Source organism: Pristis pectinata, chromosome 25 (assembly GCF_009764475.1).
Source record: "Pristis pectinata isolate sPriPec2 chromosome 25, sPriPec2.1.pri, whole genome shotgun sequence".
Taxonomy (NCBI): domain Eukaryota; kingdom Metazoa; phylum Chordata; class Chondrichthyes; order Rhinopristiformes; family Pristidae; genus Pristis; species Pristis pectinata.
This window is the reverse complement of record NC_067429.1, coordinates 452,033-468,669: the sequence shown is the minus strand read 5'-3', so window position 1 is coordinate 468,669 and position 16,637 is coordinate 452,033. Positions and strand designations below refer to the sequence as shown.

General features: G+C 56.8%; 1 protein-coding gene across 1 annotated transcript in view; it reads right to left on the bottom strand.

The window, feature by feature from the left end:
- The window catches only part of cntnap1 (contactin associated protein 1), a 152,470-nt gene extending 137,983 nt beyond the window's left edge, over positions 1 to 14,487 (bottom strand). Inside the window, exons 1-3 of the mRNA XM_052038778.1 lie at positions 14,292 to 14,487; positions 4,279 to 4,380; positions 3,486 to 3,679 (exon numbers count right to left, since the gene is read on the bottom strand). Coding sequence (XP_051894738.1) covers positions 3,486 to 3,679; positions 4,279 to 4,380; positions 14,292 to 14,361 — 366 coding nt within the window. The 5' untranslated portion in view covers positions 14,362 to 14,487. The remainder of the gene's footprint in view (positions 1 to 3,485; positions 3,680 to 4,278; positions 4,381 to 14,291) is intronic.
- Between the last annotated feature and the right edge of the window lie 2,150 nt (positions 14,488 to 16,637).

Genomic DNA, 16,637 nt, shown 5'->3' with positions numbered 1-16,637 from the left:
ACATTGTAGTCAAGGAGGGTCCCTGAAGACTGGAAAATCGCAAATGTGACACTGCTGTTTAAGAAGGGAGGGAGACAAAAGACATCAAATTATGGACTGGTCAGCCTGACCTCAGTGGTTGGTAAGATTTTAAGTCCATTATTAAGGATGACATTTCAGAGTACTTGGAAGTACACGATAAAATAGGACAAAGTCAGTATCGTTTCATTAAGGAGAGATATTGCCTGACAAATCTGTTAGAATTCTTTCAGGAGGTAACAAGCAGGTTAGACAAAGGAGAGTCAATGAATGTTATTTACTCGGATTTTCAGAAGACCTTTGACAAGGTGCTGCACACAAGGTTGCTAAACAAGGTAAGAGCCCATGGTGTTAGAGGCAAGGTACTAGCATGGATGGCAGATCGGCTGACTGGCAGAAGGCAGAGAGTGGGGATAAAAGGGTCCTTTTCATAATGGCTGCCGGTGAGTAGTGGAGTTCCACAGAGGTCAGTGTTGGGAGCACAAATTTTCACTTTATACATAATGATCTGGATGAAGGAATGATGGCATTGTGGCCAAGTTTGAGAGGCAGAAGCTCAAATCAGATGTATCGGTACTACAGTTGAGTAAAGGTAACTACAGAGGCATGAGAAAGGAGCTGGCCAAAGTTGATTGGAAGGAGACCCCAGCAGGAATGATGATAGAGCAGCAATGGCAGAAGTTTCTGGGAGTAATTCAGAAGACGCAGGATCAGTTCATCCCAAAGAAGAAGCGTTCTGAAGAGAGGATGCGGTAACCATGTCTGACAAGTCAAAGATGGCATAAAAGCAAAAGAGAAGGCAAATAATATTGCAAAAATTAGTGCCAAGGTTTTAAAAACCAACAGAAGGCAACTAAAAAAGCAGTAAGGGGAGAAAATAATAATGGGAGCAATAAGGGACATTTAAGGGACTCTTAGATAGACACATGAATGATAGAAAAATAGGGGGCTATGTGGGAGGGAAGGGTTAGATAGATCTTAGAGCAGGATAAAATGTCGGCACAACATTGTGGGCCGAAGGGCCTGTACTGTGCTGTAGTGTTTTATGTTCTATGTTCTAAAAGATGAAGTATGAAGGTGAGCTGGCTAATAATATAAAAGAGGATACCAAAAGTTTTTTCAGATATATAAAGAGTAAAAGAGAGGCAAAAGTGGGCTGCTAGAAAATGATGCTGGAAAAGTAGTAATGGGGAACAAAGAAATGGTGGACAAACTGATTAAATATTATGTGTCAGGCTTCACTGTGAAAGACACCAGCAACATGCCAGAAATTCTAGAGAGTCAGGGGACAGAAGTGAGCATAGTCTCTATTACTAAGGAGAAGGTGCTTGGGAAGCTGAAAGGTCTGAAGGTGGATGTCTACCTTGGACTACACCCCCAGGGTTCTGAAAGAGGTAGCTGAAGAGATTGTAGAGGCATTAGGTGTGGTCTTTCAAGAATCACCAGAGTCACGAATGGTTCTGGAGGACTGGAAAATGTCACTCCACTCTTTAAGAAGGGAGGGAGGCAAAAGACAGGAAATTATAGGCTGGTTAGCCTGACTTCAGTGGTTGGTAAGATGTTAGAGTCCATTATTAAGGATGATGTTTCAGGATACTTGGAAGTACATGATAAAAAAGGCCAAAATCAGCATGGTTTCCTTAAGGGGAGATCTTCCCTGACAAATCTGTTGGAATCCTTTGAGGAAGTAACAAGCAGGATAGACAAAAGAGATAGACAAAAGTGGATGTTGTTTCCTTGGATTCTCAGAAGGCCTTTGACAAGGTGCCACACATGAGGCTGCTAAACAAGATAGGAGCCCATGGTATTACAGGAAAGGTACTAGCATGGATAGAAGATTGGCTGATTGGCAGAAGGCAAAGAGTGGGAATAAAGGGGGCCTTTTCTGGTTGGCTGCTGGTGACTAGTGGTGTTCCTCAGGGGTTGGTGTTAAGTCTGCTACTTTCCACAGTATATGTTAAAGATCTGCATGACAGAATTGATGGCTTTGTGGCCAAGTTTGTGGATGATACAAATGTAGGTGGAGGGGCAGTTAGTGTTGAGGAAGCAGGGAGTCTGCAGAATGGGCAAAGAAGTGACAGATGGAATACAGCGCAGGGAAGAGTACGGTCATGCACTTTGGTAAGCAGAATAAAGGCATGGACTATTTTCCAAATGGGGAGATAATTCAGAAATCGGCGGTGCAAAGGGACTTGGAAGTCCTAGTGCAGGATTCCCTAAAGGTTAACTTGCAGATTGAGTGGGTAGTAAGGAAGTCAAGTGCAATGTCAGCACTAGAATATAAAAGCAAGGATGTAATGCTGAGGCTTTATAAGGCATTGGTCAGACCACATTTGGAGTATTGTGAGCGGTTTTGGGCCCCGTATCTAAGGAAGGACTTGCTCGCATTGGAGAGGGTCCAGAGCTTTACGAGAATGATCCCAGGAATGAAAGGGTTAATGTATGAGGAGTGTTTGATGGCTCTGGGCCTGTACTCACTGGAGTTTAGAAGGATGAGGGGGGATCTCATTGAAATATTGAAAGGCCTGGATAAAGTGGACGTGGAGAGGATGTTTCCAGTGGTGGGAGAGTCTAGGACCAGAGGGCACAGCCTCAGAATAAAAGGACGTCCCTTTAGAACTGAAATGAGAAGGAATTTCTTCAGCCAGAGGGTGGTGAATCTGCGGAATTCATTGCCACAGACGGCTGTGGAGACCAAGTCATTGGGTGTACTTAAAGCAGAAATTGATAAGCTCTTGATTGGTAAAGGGGTTAAGAGTTACGGGGAGGTGGGAGAATGGAATTGAAAAAATGTGCCACGATTGAATGATGGAGCAGACTCAATGGGCCAAACGGCCTAATTCTACCCCCTTATCTTCTGATCTTATGGGAGAGGCGGGAGCAAGGAAAGTGCAGCAGAAGGCAGAGTGATGCAGGATGGAAGGAGGGAGGAGGGAGGAGTGAATGAAGGAAGGGGAGACAGACAAGGGGAGGAGAGCAGTTGGAGTTGTGTAAGGAGAGGTGAGAAAGGACAGAGGTGGGGGGGGGCATCAGAAGGGGGTGGGGAGTAGAGTCGACATGAGTGCCCACTTTACATTGCACAAGGGGAGACACATGTTTTAAATTTCAACCTGATGCCTCACCATCATGTGTGGGGGAGAACCTGTGGGAGTTCCAAGTGTGGCCACTGTGGGACCTTGCTGAACTGGTGGGTGTTTTCTATGATTTAAACCCCAGGGACAGCCTCAGGACAGGAACTGGGACCCTTGGATGGGCTCTCGATGTGGGTCCTGGGAGAGGACCCAAGGACTGGGTGTTGGCGACTGAGTGCTGGAGAATGAACTGATCTCCACCTTCCACATCTGCAGAATGAACTCGCCCTCAGTAGTGACCGAGGCCTAAATACACACCTTCGCCCTCACCCCACCTATTGTCCTTGGAACAATGTTCTGGAACCTCTCCCCAAGGTTGGTTCTGAAGGTTCTCACCCAGTTGTGCCCCTGCTGGTAGAAAGGATTCCAGTTGCGTCCTTGGTCACTGTAGAGGAAGAGGTACTTGGTCACCCAGTCGTTGGAGTTGTAGGTTCCCTGGGTGGCGATGGCCGTGATCTTTGACCTCTGCGACAGGTTGATCTGAAGCCATGGGAGTCGGTCTGAAATCTGGGGAGACCATCCCCCTCCCCCTGCAGGACACAACACTGTCTGGGTCAGCACACACGTGTCTGCACTGGACCAGGTCAGCACACGTGTCCGCACTGGACCAGGTCACACTTGTGTCTGCACTGGACCAGGTGCAGATCAACAGGAAGACCCAGGCCTGGGACCAAGGGAGGAGCAAAGTGAGAGGGGCCCAGAGTGGCCCAAGCCCCGCATATGCACACTGCGCCCCACACAGGCCCTCCCCACCACCCATCGCCCCTCTCCCACCCCCCCACCACCCATCGACCCTGCCCCACCCTCCTCACCACCCCTCACACCCCCAACCTCCCCACCACCCATCACCCCCCACCACCCATTGCCCCTCCCCCACCCTCCCACCCACCCAATGCCCCTCCCCCACCCTCCCCACGACCCACCACCCCTCAGACCCCACCCACCCCTCCCCAAACTCCCTATCCGCACCACCCCTGTTCACCTCTCCCAATCACGGCCCCTCACCCTCCTCCTCTGACACCACCCCCACCCCACCTCATCCCTTTTTTCTCCCCTCACCCCCACATCTCCAACCCCCTCCCCTCCCCCTCCCCCTCCCTCCCCACCCCCACCTCTGGGTGAGCCTCACCGTACAGCCGGCCGTATCCAGGTGAGTAGGAGATGGAGTAATACGAAGAGGCAGTGAAGGAGCTGGAGAACTGTGGAGTGGCCAGGCTCTGGTTACAGCGTTCTGTCAACACAGGGCAACAGTCAATGTCATCCAACTCCCCCCCAACGTTCCCCCAACACCATCTCCCCCCCTACACCTCCCCCCCAACATTCCCCCAACACCATCTCCCCCCTACACCTCCCACCCCAACATTCCCCCAACACCATCTCCCCCCTACACCTCCCACCCCAACATTCCCCCAACACCACCTCCCCCCCACACCTCCCCCCCAACATTCCAACACCACCTCCCCCCAACACCCCCTACACCACCTCCCCTACACCACCATACACCTCCCCCCACCTCCCCCAATACCCCCCTACATCTCCCCCCCAACACCTCCCCTTACACCACCTCCCCCAATACCCCCCAACATCTACCCCCTAACATCTACCCCCTCTCCCCCACCACCCGACACCTGAGGCCAGTGCTGGGCCAGGCGCGGGACCAGGCGCTTGCGCAGATCCCAGGGCTGAGCCACACAGAGGCCCAGGCAGGAGCTCATCCTCAGGGTATCACTAGGACCAGTCTGGTGCAGGTCACAGGGCAGGGGAAGGAGCTGACCAACAGGAATCTGTCTCAGGCCCTACAGCAGGAGCACCAGTCATGCAGCTTGGAAACAGGCCATTTGGCCCACCGTGTCCATGCTGACTACCCAGTCCCCATCTACATCTGCTATGGTGACTCAAGTGCACATCAGATGCTTCTTAAATGTGGTGAGCGTCTCTGCCCCACCCCAACACCACCTCAGGAGCTGCTTGCAGCTTGCAACTATTTTCTAAATTAAATAGTTCCTCCTCGAAATTTCATCAGGCTCTAGGGATTTAGCCATCTTTATTCTCACTGAAACCTCTGGTACCTCCTCCTCTTTAATAGGTTTGAAAACTTCATCTCTCACCCTCCCCCCACTCCCAACCCATCGTGTACAAGAAGGAGCAGTAGGTGAGCAGCTGGAGTGATTGTCAAGTAAATCTAATAGCAAAAACAGGCAGGGCCAGGTTAGTGAACACGTTGGGACTGACAGTCTGAAGTGCAGTTATTCTAATGCAAGGAGTATAAGGGGTAAGGCAGGTGAACTTGTAGCCAGGATTAGTACATGGAATGATGATATTGTAGTCATTACAGAGACTTGGTTGAGAGAAGGGCAGGACTGGCAGCTCAAGGATTCCAGGATCTCAGACATGACAGAGAGGGATGTAAAGGAGGTAGGGGAGTTGCATTATTGATCAGAGAGAAGGTCACAGCTGCTCCGAGAGGATATCTTGGAGGTATTGGGATTGGTTTATTATTGTCAATTGTACTGAGGTACAGTGAAAAACTTGTCTTGGCTCATCCAGCAAGGCAAAATGCAGAGATCTCAGGAATAAGAAAGGTCCAGTCACCCTAAAGGCCTCCTAATAGCCAGCAGGAGACAGAGGAACAGATATGTCAGCAGATTATGGAAAGATGTAAAAACAACAGGGTTATTGCAGTGGGTGACTTTAACTTCCCCAATATTGACTGGGACTTCCTTCATGCTAGAGGCTTATGTGGAGCAGAATTTGTTTGGTGCATCCAAAAGGGTTTCTTGAAACAATATGTGGATAGTTCCACAAGGGATGGAGCCGTACCAGACCTCATATTGGGGAATGAGCCTGGCTGGGTGATTGAAGTTTCAGTGGGAGAGCATTTTGGGAACAGTGACCATAATTCCATAAGTTTTCAGATAGTCATGGATAGTTGGTCCTTGGGTGAAAGTACTAAATTGGGCAGACTAATGACAACAGAAACTGAAGAATCCAGATTGGGAGTGGCTGTTTGAGGGCAAATCTTCAAGGCTAGCTGATCAGAGTTCAGGATCAGCATGTCACTGAAAAGATGAAAGATAAGGATGACAAGGTTTGGGAGTCAATCCTGGATGACTTGAGATATTATAAGTCCAGTTAAAAAGAAAAAGGAAGCTTATGTAAGGTTTAGGAAGCTGAAATCAGACAAGGCCCTTGAGGAATATAAAGAAAGCAGGAAAAAACAAGAAATGAGGACAGATCAAAGGGGAAATGAAATGTCCATGGCTAGTAGGATCAAGGAGAATCCTAAGGCACTTTATATGTTTATTAAGGGCAAGGCAGCTAGGGAAAGGGTAGACCCCCTCAGGGACAAGGGAGGGAGTTTTACGCAATGGGGCCAGAGGAAGTGGGTGAGGTCCTTAATGAGTACCAAGGAGGACAAAGATGATAGTGAGATTATAGTGTGTATTGATATTCTAGGGCATGTCAATATTAAAAAGGGTAGAGGTGGAAGGGTATTATTCTGGCTGGAGGTTCATGACCAATGGTATCCCACAGGAATCAGTGCTGGGACCTCTGTGGTTTGTGATATACATAAATTACTTGGACGAAAATGTAGATGGGTGGGTTAGTAAGTTTTCAGATGACACAAAGATTGGTGGAGCTGTGGACAATGTAGAAGATTGTCCAAGGATGCAGCAGGACATAGATCAGTTACAGATATGAGCAGAGAAATGGCAGCTTTCCCCATAGAGGACATACAGCCTTATTTGAAGATCCTGCTCAGACATGCTTTCTTGTTACTGCAATAATGGATTCCTTAATCAAAGTCTCTTCCTCTCTTACATCTCCCCTATCGTGCCTGAAGATTCTAGACACTGGAAAGCTGAGTTGCCAGTCCTGCCTTTCCTTCAACCCTGTCTCTGTGACAGCAACAATAACATAGTCTCAAGGGCAGGTCAATGCTCCAAATTCACCAGCCTTACTTGTCAGACTACTTACATCAAAATCAATGCAATTTAGCCTTGCATTGGTCCCATACCCCATTATAACTCTATGTTTCATCCAAATCATAGAGCAGAGCATAATCCAGGTCAACAAGTGGACCCCGGGCAGGAGGGGATCCCAGGACTCGAGCTGTTTCAGCAATCAGGGCACAAGGACACCCAAGTCTTGATGCACCTTTTCCCAAAATATCATCATTCAGATGTTTAAGAAGAGAGTGCTTCACCTCACATTTATCTACGTTGAACTAATCTGCCATTCACCTACCCTATCTAAGTCACATTGGACCCTCCTCACAGTTTTCAATACCACCCACACCCCCTCAGCTCTGCGCCATTTGCAAACTTAGATCTTCCTTCATCCAAATAATTGGTACATATTGTAAACAGCTGGGGTCCTCTATGGAACAGCAATCTGAAAAGGGCCCTTTTATTCCCACCCTCTGTTTCCTGTCACGAATCAGTTCTCAATACATTTTCTCCAGCCCAATGTGTTGTAAGTTTGACACTGACATAGGGCTTTGTCAAAGTTCAACGAGCCCCACATCCACTGGCCCCCTCATCTGCTCCCCTGGTTACTTCAGTGGATTTCTTCAGCATGCTTTCCCTTTCACAGACCCATGCTGACTGTGCAACCCTGTTAATATTTTCCGAGTGCTCTGTTATTGCACCTTTTGGAAGAGGTGTGAGCATTTTCCCCACCACTGATGTCAGGCTGACTGGTCTGGCAGTCCCTGGCTCCCACCTTCCTCCTTTTTTCCACTAGTGGGTGTCTCCTGAGGAACAATGGGACAGGCTAAGCTTGTGTCTGTGGTAGTTCAGAAGTGGGAGAGGGCATTTCACTGCAACTGCTCCCATTTCAAAGCTTTGAATGTCATTATGTAATTAATTCCAAGCACAGGAGAGGAACTGATCACAAGCCCAGTACAGCCCAGTGCAGACAATCCCTGGGTTACGACAGGCTTCTGTTCCTGAGAACTGTTGGTGAGTCGGGAATGAACAGGAACAGCGTGTGGGAGAGGATCATAGAAAGGCTGTGACAGGAGAGCTTGCAGGCGTAGGCAGAACAGCTGCCAGCCGGCCTTACTGACTCAGTGAGTGTGTTCAGTGCCCCCAGCTCTGCTCGACTCCACCCAGCCCCCATTCGTTGGTGGGTGAGGGATGGGGTGAGGGGAGAAGGCCGGTGGAAGTGCCCTGTTCACACCCAGCAGAAGAACACTGCAGCAGCTGGCAAATCCCCATCCATCCCACCACTCTCCCAAACACTCGTTCGTATGTATGGGATGTCCACAGGTCTGGGCAGGACCTGTACAAAACTCCTCAGGTGACATCAGACCCAGGCCTGTAGATGATTCCACGCAGAGAACAGGAGAAGGCCCCACGTGGTCTCCCTAAATATTTGCTCCTCTAACTCCCACTGACTACTGGGGGGGCTGAAGATTAATCCCATCCAAGTGATTCCCCCCTTTGTATTTCTAAGTTCTACCCTTACAGCCTCATTGGATGATCCCCAGGAACTGTTGACTGACATTCTCCCTAATCAGCAGGACAACTGCCCCTCCTGACTCACTGCCACCATTCCACTGTGTTTGGGCTCGCTGTACCTGTGGCTGCTACCCTGTACACTGTTCACTCTGTGAGCTTCACGCCAGCAAGGAATTTCATTGCATCCTGGTGTACATGACATTAAACGGATCTGAATCTCTGTAGCGCCTATAGCACCTGTACTCCAGAACGTGTACCCAGTCCTGCCCATCCCTGAACCATGTCTCTGTAACAGCTGTAATATCCCAGTCCCGTGTGCCAATCCATGCCCTGAGTCCCTCTGCCTCACCTGTCAAGGTCCTTGCATTAGAATAAATGCAGTTTAGCCTGTCAGACCTTCCTCGCTGGAGATGTTCTCTCTGAGGGCGGTGGGTCTTTGGAATCTCTTCCTCAAAGGACGGTGAAAACAGAGTCTTTCGATGTGTTTGAGGCAGGGGTCAACAGATTCTTGGTAAGCAAGGGGGTGAAAGGTCACCAATGGTAGGGGGCAGGGTGGCTGCCCTCAGATCAGCCACAATGATAAAAGGTGGGGCAGGGATGAGGGGTGGTGGTCAATCCCACTCCCAGATAATGAATTTAGGGCCAGAGGCAGGTCCCAGTCTCTCAAGCCCTGGGATGGGACTGATCCCCTCAGCTGTTCACCAACTCTCGGGGAAAACACACCCCAGCCCCTCTGCACCAACACACAACCTGTTGGACGAACTCAGCGGCTGAGCAGCATCTGTGGGGGGAGAGGGCCGAAGCCCTGCAGTAGGACTGAGAGTGGAGAGGGCAGGTGGCCGGTCCAAAGGGGAGAATGTCTGATCCTGGGGTGTTTAATCTGCTGACTGACACCAGCTGTTCTCTGACATACCTGCTGGTCATGGAGGGAGGGGAGGGGAGAGGAGGAGGAGGAGGGGAGAGGAGGAGGAGGAGGGGAGAGGAGGAGGAGGAGGGGAGGGAGGGAGGGAGGGAGGGAGGGAGGAGGAGGAGAGGGGGAGGGAGGGGGGGGAGGGGGAGGAGAGGGGGAGGAGGGGGGGGAGGGAGGGGGGGAGGAGGAGGAGGGGGGGAGGAGGAGGAGGGTGGGAGGAGGAGGAGGGTGGGAGGAGGAGGAGGGTGGGAGGAGGAGGAGGGTGGGAGGGAGGGGGGAGGAGGAGGAGGGGGGGAGGAGGAGGAGGGGGGGAGGAGGAGGAGGGGGGGAGGAGGAGGAGGGGGGGAGGAGGAGGAGGGGGGGAGGAGGAGGAGGGGGGGAGGAGGAGGAGGGGGGGAGGAGGAGGAGGGGGGGAGGAGGAGGAGGGGGGGAGGAGGAGGAGGGGGGGAGGGGGAGGAGGGGGGGAGGGAGGGGGGAGGGGGAGGGGGAGGGAGGGGGGGAGGAGGAGGAGAGGAGGAGGAGAGGGGGAGGGAGGGGGGGAGGAGGAGGAGAGGGGGAGGGAGGGGGGGAGGAGGAGGAGAGGGGGAGGGAGGGGGAGGAGGAGGAGAGGGGGAGGGAGGGGGAGGAGGAGGAGAGGGGGAGGGAGGGGGGAGGAGGAGGAGAGGGGGAGGGAGGGGGGAGGAGGAGGAGAGGGGGAGGGAGGGGGGAGGAGGAGGAGAGGGGAGGGAGGGGGAGGAGGAGGAGGAGAGGGGGAGGAGGAGGAGAGGGGGAGGAGGAGAGGGGGAGGAGGAGGAGAGGGGGAGGGAGGGGGGAGGAGAGGGGGAGGGAGGGGGGAGGAGAGGGGGAGGGAGGGGGGAGGAGGAGGAGAGGGGGAGGGAGGGGGGAGGAGGAGGAGAGGGGGAGGGAGGGGGGAGGAGGAGGAGAGGGGGAGGGAGGGGGGAGGAGGAGGAGAGGGGGAGGGAGGGGGGAGGAGGAGGAGAGGGGGAGGGAGGGGGGAGGAGGAGGAGAGGGGGAGGGAGGGGGGAGGAGGAGGAGAGGGGGAGGGAGGGGGGAGGAGGAGGAGAGGGGGAGGGAGGGGGGAGGAGGAGAGGGGGAGGGAGGGGGGAGGAGGAGAGGGGAGGGAGGGGGGAGGGGAGGGAGGGGGGAGGAGGAGGAGAGGGGGAGGGAGGGGGAGGAGAGGGGGAGGGAGGGGGAGGGAGGGGGAGGGAGGGGGAGGGAGGGGGAGGGAGGGGGAGGGAGGGGGAGGGAGGGGGAGGAGAGGGGAGGAGAGGGGGAGGAGAGGGGGAGGAGAGGGGGAGGGAGGGGGAGGAGAGGGGGAGGAGAGGGGGAGGGAGGGGGAGGAGAGGGGGAGGGAGGGGGAGGAGAGGGGGAGGGAGGGGGAGGAGGGGGAGGGAGGGGGAGGGAGGGGGAGGGAGGGGGAGGGAGGGGGAGGGAGGGGGAGGGAGGGGAGGGAGGGGAGGGAGGGGAGGGAGGGGAGGAGGAGGAGAGGGGGAGGAGAGGGGGGAGGAGAGGGGGAGGAGAGGGGGGAGGAGAGGGGGAGGGAGGGGGGAGGAGGAGGAGAGGGGGAGGGAGGGGGGAGGAGGAGGAGAGGGGGAGGGAGGGGGGAGGAGGAGGAGAGGGGGAGGGAGGGGGGAGGAGGAGGAGAGGGGGAGGGAGGGGGAGGAGGAGGAGAGGGGGAGGGAGGGGGGAGGAGGAGGAGAGGGGGAGGGAGGGGGGAGGAGGAGGAGAGGGGGAGGGAGGGGGGAGGAGGAGGAGAGGGGGAGGGAGGGGGGAGGAGGAGGAGAGGGGGAGGGAGGGGGGAGGAGGAGGAGAGGGGGAGGGAGGGGGAGGAGGAGGAGAGGGGGAGGGAGGGGGGAGGAGGAGGAGAGGGGGAGGGAGGGGGGAGGAGGAGGAGAGGGGGAGGAGGGGGGAGGAGGAGGAGAGGGGGAGGGAGGGGGGAGGAGGAGGAGAGGGGGAGGGAGGGGGGAGGAGGAGGAGAGGGGGAGGGAGGGGGAGGAGGAGGAGAGGGGGAGGGAGGGGGGAGGAGGAGAGGGGAGGGAGGGGGGAGGAGGAGAGGGGGAGGGAGGGGGGAGGAGGAGAGGGGGAGGGAGGGGGGAGGAGGAGAGGGGAGGGAGGGGGGAGGGAGGGAGGGGGGAGGAGGAGGAGAGGGGGAGGGAGGGGGGAGGAGGAGGAGAGGGGGAGGGAGGGGGGAGGAGGAGGAGAGGGGGAGGAGGGGGGAGGAGGAGGAGAGGGGGAGGGAGGGGGGAGGAGGAGGAGAGGGGAGGGAGGGGGAGGAGGAGGAGAGGGGAGGGAGGGGGAGGAGGAGGAGAGGGGAGGGAGGGGGAGGAGGAGGAGAGGGGGAGGAGGAGGAGAGGGGAGGGAGGGGGAGGAAGAGGAGAGGGGGAGGGAGGGGGAGGAGGAGGAGAGGGGGAGGGAGGGGGAGGAGGAGGAGAGGGGGAGGGGGAAGGAGGAGGAGAGGGGGAGGGGAGAGGGGGGAGAGGGGGGGGAGGGAGGGGAGAGGGGGGGAGGGAGGGGAGAAGGGGGGGGAGGGAGGGGAGAGGGGGGGAGGGAGGGGAGAGGGGGGGAGGGAGGGGAGAGGGGGGGAGGGAGGGGAGAGGGGGGGGAGGGAGGGAGAGGGGGAGGAGGGGAGAGGGGGAGGAGAGGAGGAGGGGAGGGGAGGGAGGAGGAGGGGAGGGAGGGAGGAGGAGGGGAGGGAGGGAGGAGGAGGGGAGGGAGGGAGGAGGAGGGGAGGGAGGGAGGAGGAGGGGAGGGAGGGAGGAGGGGAGGGAGGGGAGGGAGGGGGGAGGGAGGAGGGAGGGAGGAGGGAGGAGGGAGGAGGGAGGGGGAGGGGGGGGAGGGAGGGGGAGGGGGAGGGGGAGGGAGGGGGAGGGGGGGGAGGGGGAGGGAGGGGGAGGGGGGGGAGGGAGGGGGAGGGGGGGGAGGGAGGGGGAGGGGGAGGGAGGGGGAGGGGGAGGGGGGAGGGGGAGGGGGGAGGGGGGAGGGGGAGGGGGAGGGGGACGGGGGAGGGAGGGGGAGGGGGACGGGGGAGGGAGGGGAGGGGGAGGGGGAGGGGGAGGGGGGAGGGAGGGGGAGGGGGAGGGGGGAGGGGGAGGGGGAGGGGGAGGGAGGGGGAGGGGGAGGGGGAGGGGGGGAGGGGGAGGGGGAGGGGGGGGAGGGGGAGGGGGGGAGGGGGAGGGGGAGGGGGAGGGAGGGGGAGGGGGAGGGGGAGGGAGGGGGAGGGGGGAGGGGGGGGGAGGGGGAGGGAGGGGGGGGAGGGGGTGGGAGGGGGAGGGGGGAGGGAGGGGGAGGGGGGAGGGGGGAGGGAGGGGGAGGGGGGAGGGAGTGGGAGGGGGGAGGGGAGGGGGGAGGGAGGGGGGAGGGGAGGGGGGAGGGAGAGGGAGGGGGGAGGGGAGGGGGGAGGGAGAGGGAGGGGGGAGGGGAGGGGGGAGGGGAGGGGGGAGGGGAGGGGGGAGGGAGAGGGAGGGGGAGGGGAGGGGGGAGGGGGAGGGGAGGGGGGAGGAGGAGGGGGGAGGGGGTTGGGGGGAAGAGGAGGGGGAGGGGAGGGAGGGGGAAGAGGAGGGGGAGGGGGAGGGGAGGGAGGGGGAGGGGGAGGGGGAGGGGAGGGAGGGGGAGGGGGAGGGGGAGGGGAGGGAGGGGGAGGGGGAGGGGGAGGGGGAGGGGAGGGGGAGGGGGAGGGGGAGGGGAGGGGGAGGGGAGGGAGGGGGAGGGGGAGGGGAGGGAGGGGGAGGGGGGGGGAGGGAGGGGGAGGGGAGGGAGGGGAGGGGGAGGGGGAGGGGAGGGGAGGGGAGGGAGGGGAGGGGGAGGGGAGGGAGGGGGAGGGGGAGGGGAGGGAGGGGGAGGGGGAGGGGTGAGGGGAGGGAGGGGGAGGGGGGAGGGGGAGGGGGGAGGGGGGAGGAGGAGGGGGAGGGGGTTGGGGGGAAGAGGAGGGGGGGAGGGGGTTGGGGGGAAGAGGAGGGGGAGGGGAGAGGGGCTGTGATGAGGGACAGTGCGGGGGGTCTTCACCAGCTGCAGTATTTGCCTGGCGGCGGTATCGGTGACTCGCTGATTGCGGTGGCGGTGAAGCCGAGAGGGTCCGGGGCGGCAGCGGGGTGACGAGCGGTGCCCGCAAGGATCCGCAGCCGCTGCGCTGGCAGCGAAGGGCCGGGCCCGGAGAATCCGCAGTGAGCGGTGCCGACACCACGCCCCGCGCGGCCCGTCCGACGGGCTGTTTCACCCCCGGTGTGAGGCCGGACCCGGTCCCCGGCTGCAGGGAGGGAGCTCCGGGAACGCGGCCGATATCCCGCCCCGTCCAACAGCCGAACCCCTGCGCCGCTGCACGGATTTCCGGGGGTCCCGAGAGCGGCGCACATCAAGTGCAAGATGGCAGCGACGCCGGGAGGGGGATTTACTGGGAGATTGCATTGTGCACCCGCTCCCCACACCTGCACACATCTGCACCCGCTCCCCACATCTGCACACATCTGCACCCGCTCCCCACATCTGCACACATCTGCACCCGCTCCCCACACCTGCACACATCTGCACCCGCTCCCCACATCTGCACCAGAATCCAGAGGCAAAGAGCAAATAAAAATATCGGCAGAATTCTCAGAAAAATATCCGAGACAGTAATGTCAGCACATCTGGCTGAATGCTGATGCAGCCAGCGGTGCTCGGCTAGCTGCAGGCCACTGGACGAGCAGGAACCGCCGCGGCGGGATGAACCAGCGCCGGGTGTTCGGAGCCCGGAGCCCGGGGTCCGCCCCGGCCCACGCTTCCGTCACTCACCGGCTGTACAGGCAGCGGCGGCGGCCGTCAGGAGCAGCCACAACACGGCGGCAGGACTGTTCCGAGACATGTCTCCGGCTGCCCGAACCGCAGGCTCGGTGCGGTCAGGATGGCGCTCCGGGTCAGATCGCGCTTCTGCAGCGCTGCCGCAGTCTCCGCTCTGCCCGGGAAGGGATGCCGCAGTCGGTGACGTGCAGTCTCCCCACCCACCGGCGCCAGGCCGGGACTGCAGGGGGCTGAGACTAGAAAACGCCCATCCCAGACGCCGCGGTAGCGCGGTGGGACAGGAGCGCGCTGTGTGCTGGTTCAGGCAATCTGTGATAGTGGTCCGCAATCTGTGATAGTGGTCCGTAATCTGTGATAGTGAATCGCAATCTGTGATAGCGGTCCGCAATCTGTGATAGTGGTCCGTAATCTGTGATAGTGAATCGCAATCTGTGATAGCGGTCCGCAATCTGTGATAGTGGTCCGTAATCTGTGATAGTGAATCGCAATCTGTGATAGCGGTCCGCAATCTGTGTTAGTGGTCCGCAATCTGTGATAGTGAATCGCAATCTGTGATAGTGGTCCGCTGTCTGTATAGGTTATCAATAATCTTTAACAATGATCACCAATGTGTAACGGTGGGTTCCATTATAGTTATCAACAACTTCTAATAGTGATCACTAATCTGTAACAGCCATCACAATCTCTATAATATATATATTCAAGGGATGTGGGCTTCACAGGCTGAGCCAGCACTTAATTACCCAAACCTAATTGCCTTTGAGAGCTGTCTTCTTCAACTGCTGCATCCACAGTACTGTCAGGGAGGGAGTTCCAGGATTTTGACCCAGTGACGGTGAAAGAACGGCGATATATTTCCAAGTCAGGACGGGGTGTGGCTCGGAGGGCAAGTCCCAGGTGGGGGTGTTCCCCGGGCTTTTGCTGCCCTTGTCCTTCGAACTGGTAGAGGTCATGGGTTTGGAAGGTGCTGTCTGAGGAGTCTTGGTGAGTTGCCGCAGTGCACCCTGTAGATGGTACACACTGCTGCTACTGTGTGTTGGTGGTGGAGTGAGTGAATGGTTGTGGATGGGGTGCCTATCAAACTGGCTGTTACGTCCTGTATGGTGTTGTTGAAACTGCACTTATCCAGGCAAGTGGACACTGTTCCATCATATCCTGACTCCAGTCTTGTAGATGGAGGACAGGCTTTGGGGAATTGGGAGGTGAGGCACTCACTGCAGGTTCCTGGCCTCTGACCTGCTGTTGTAGCCACAGTGTGTACATGGCTACTCCAGTTCAGTTTCTGGTCAGTGGTAAACCCCAGGGCACTGATAGTGGGGGATTCAGTGATGGTAATATCATTGAATGTCAGGCATTGATAGCTGGATTTTCTCTTGTTGGATATCAGAGTCTGGCACGTGTGTGGTGTGAATGTTACTTGCCACCTATCACCCCCGGCCTGGATATTGTCCCAGTCTTGCTGTATTTGGTTACGGACTGCTTCATTATCTGCATTTACATTCTCATCCAAGTATAAACAATGGAGGTCCCAGCACAGATCCCTGTGGAACATCTCCAATCAGAAATAACACCTTCCACCATTACCCTCAATCTTCTATAGCCAAGCCAATTTTGAATCTAATCTACAAAGTCCATGGAGATTTATGTTCATCCAGTACATCTTAATCTTCCTGATCAACCTACCATGAGGAACCTTGTCAAATGCCTTACTAAAATCCATGTACACAATATCCACTGCCCTACCTTCAATCACCTTTGTCACCTCCTCAAAAATCTCAATCGTTTCTAAGACATGAGCTGCCCTGCGTAAAGCCATGCTGACTCTCCCTAATCAGTCCATGTTTTTCCAAATGCGAGCAAATCCTGTGGGAACCACAGGGATCAGTCCTGGGACCCCAGTGACCAGTGGGGAATCCTAGTGACCACTGCTGCATCATGGAAAAGATCATAAGATATGGAATTCTGGAACGAGAACAATGATGTCCTGAAACATATCAACTTTATGAAAGATAAGGTGTTGGTTGTGTTGAGGTGCTTAAAGGTGGATAAATCCTTGGGGCCTGACCAAACATATCCTTAGGTTGCTGTGGGAAGCTAAGTAAGAAATTGCAGGGACTTTTTTTAGAGATTTTTGTATCATCGTTAGCAATAGGTGAGGTACCAGAAGACTGGAAGTGGCTAATGTTGTGCATTAATTAGGACGGGTTCCAAGGACAAGCCAGGGTGGTGAGCCCAACATCAGTGGTGGGAAAGTTACTGGAGGATATTCTGAGAGACAGGATCCACCTGCATTTGGAAAGGCAAGGCTTGATTAGCGATGGTCAGTCTGGTTTTGTGCGT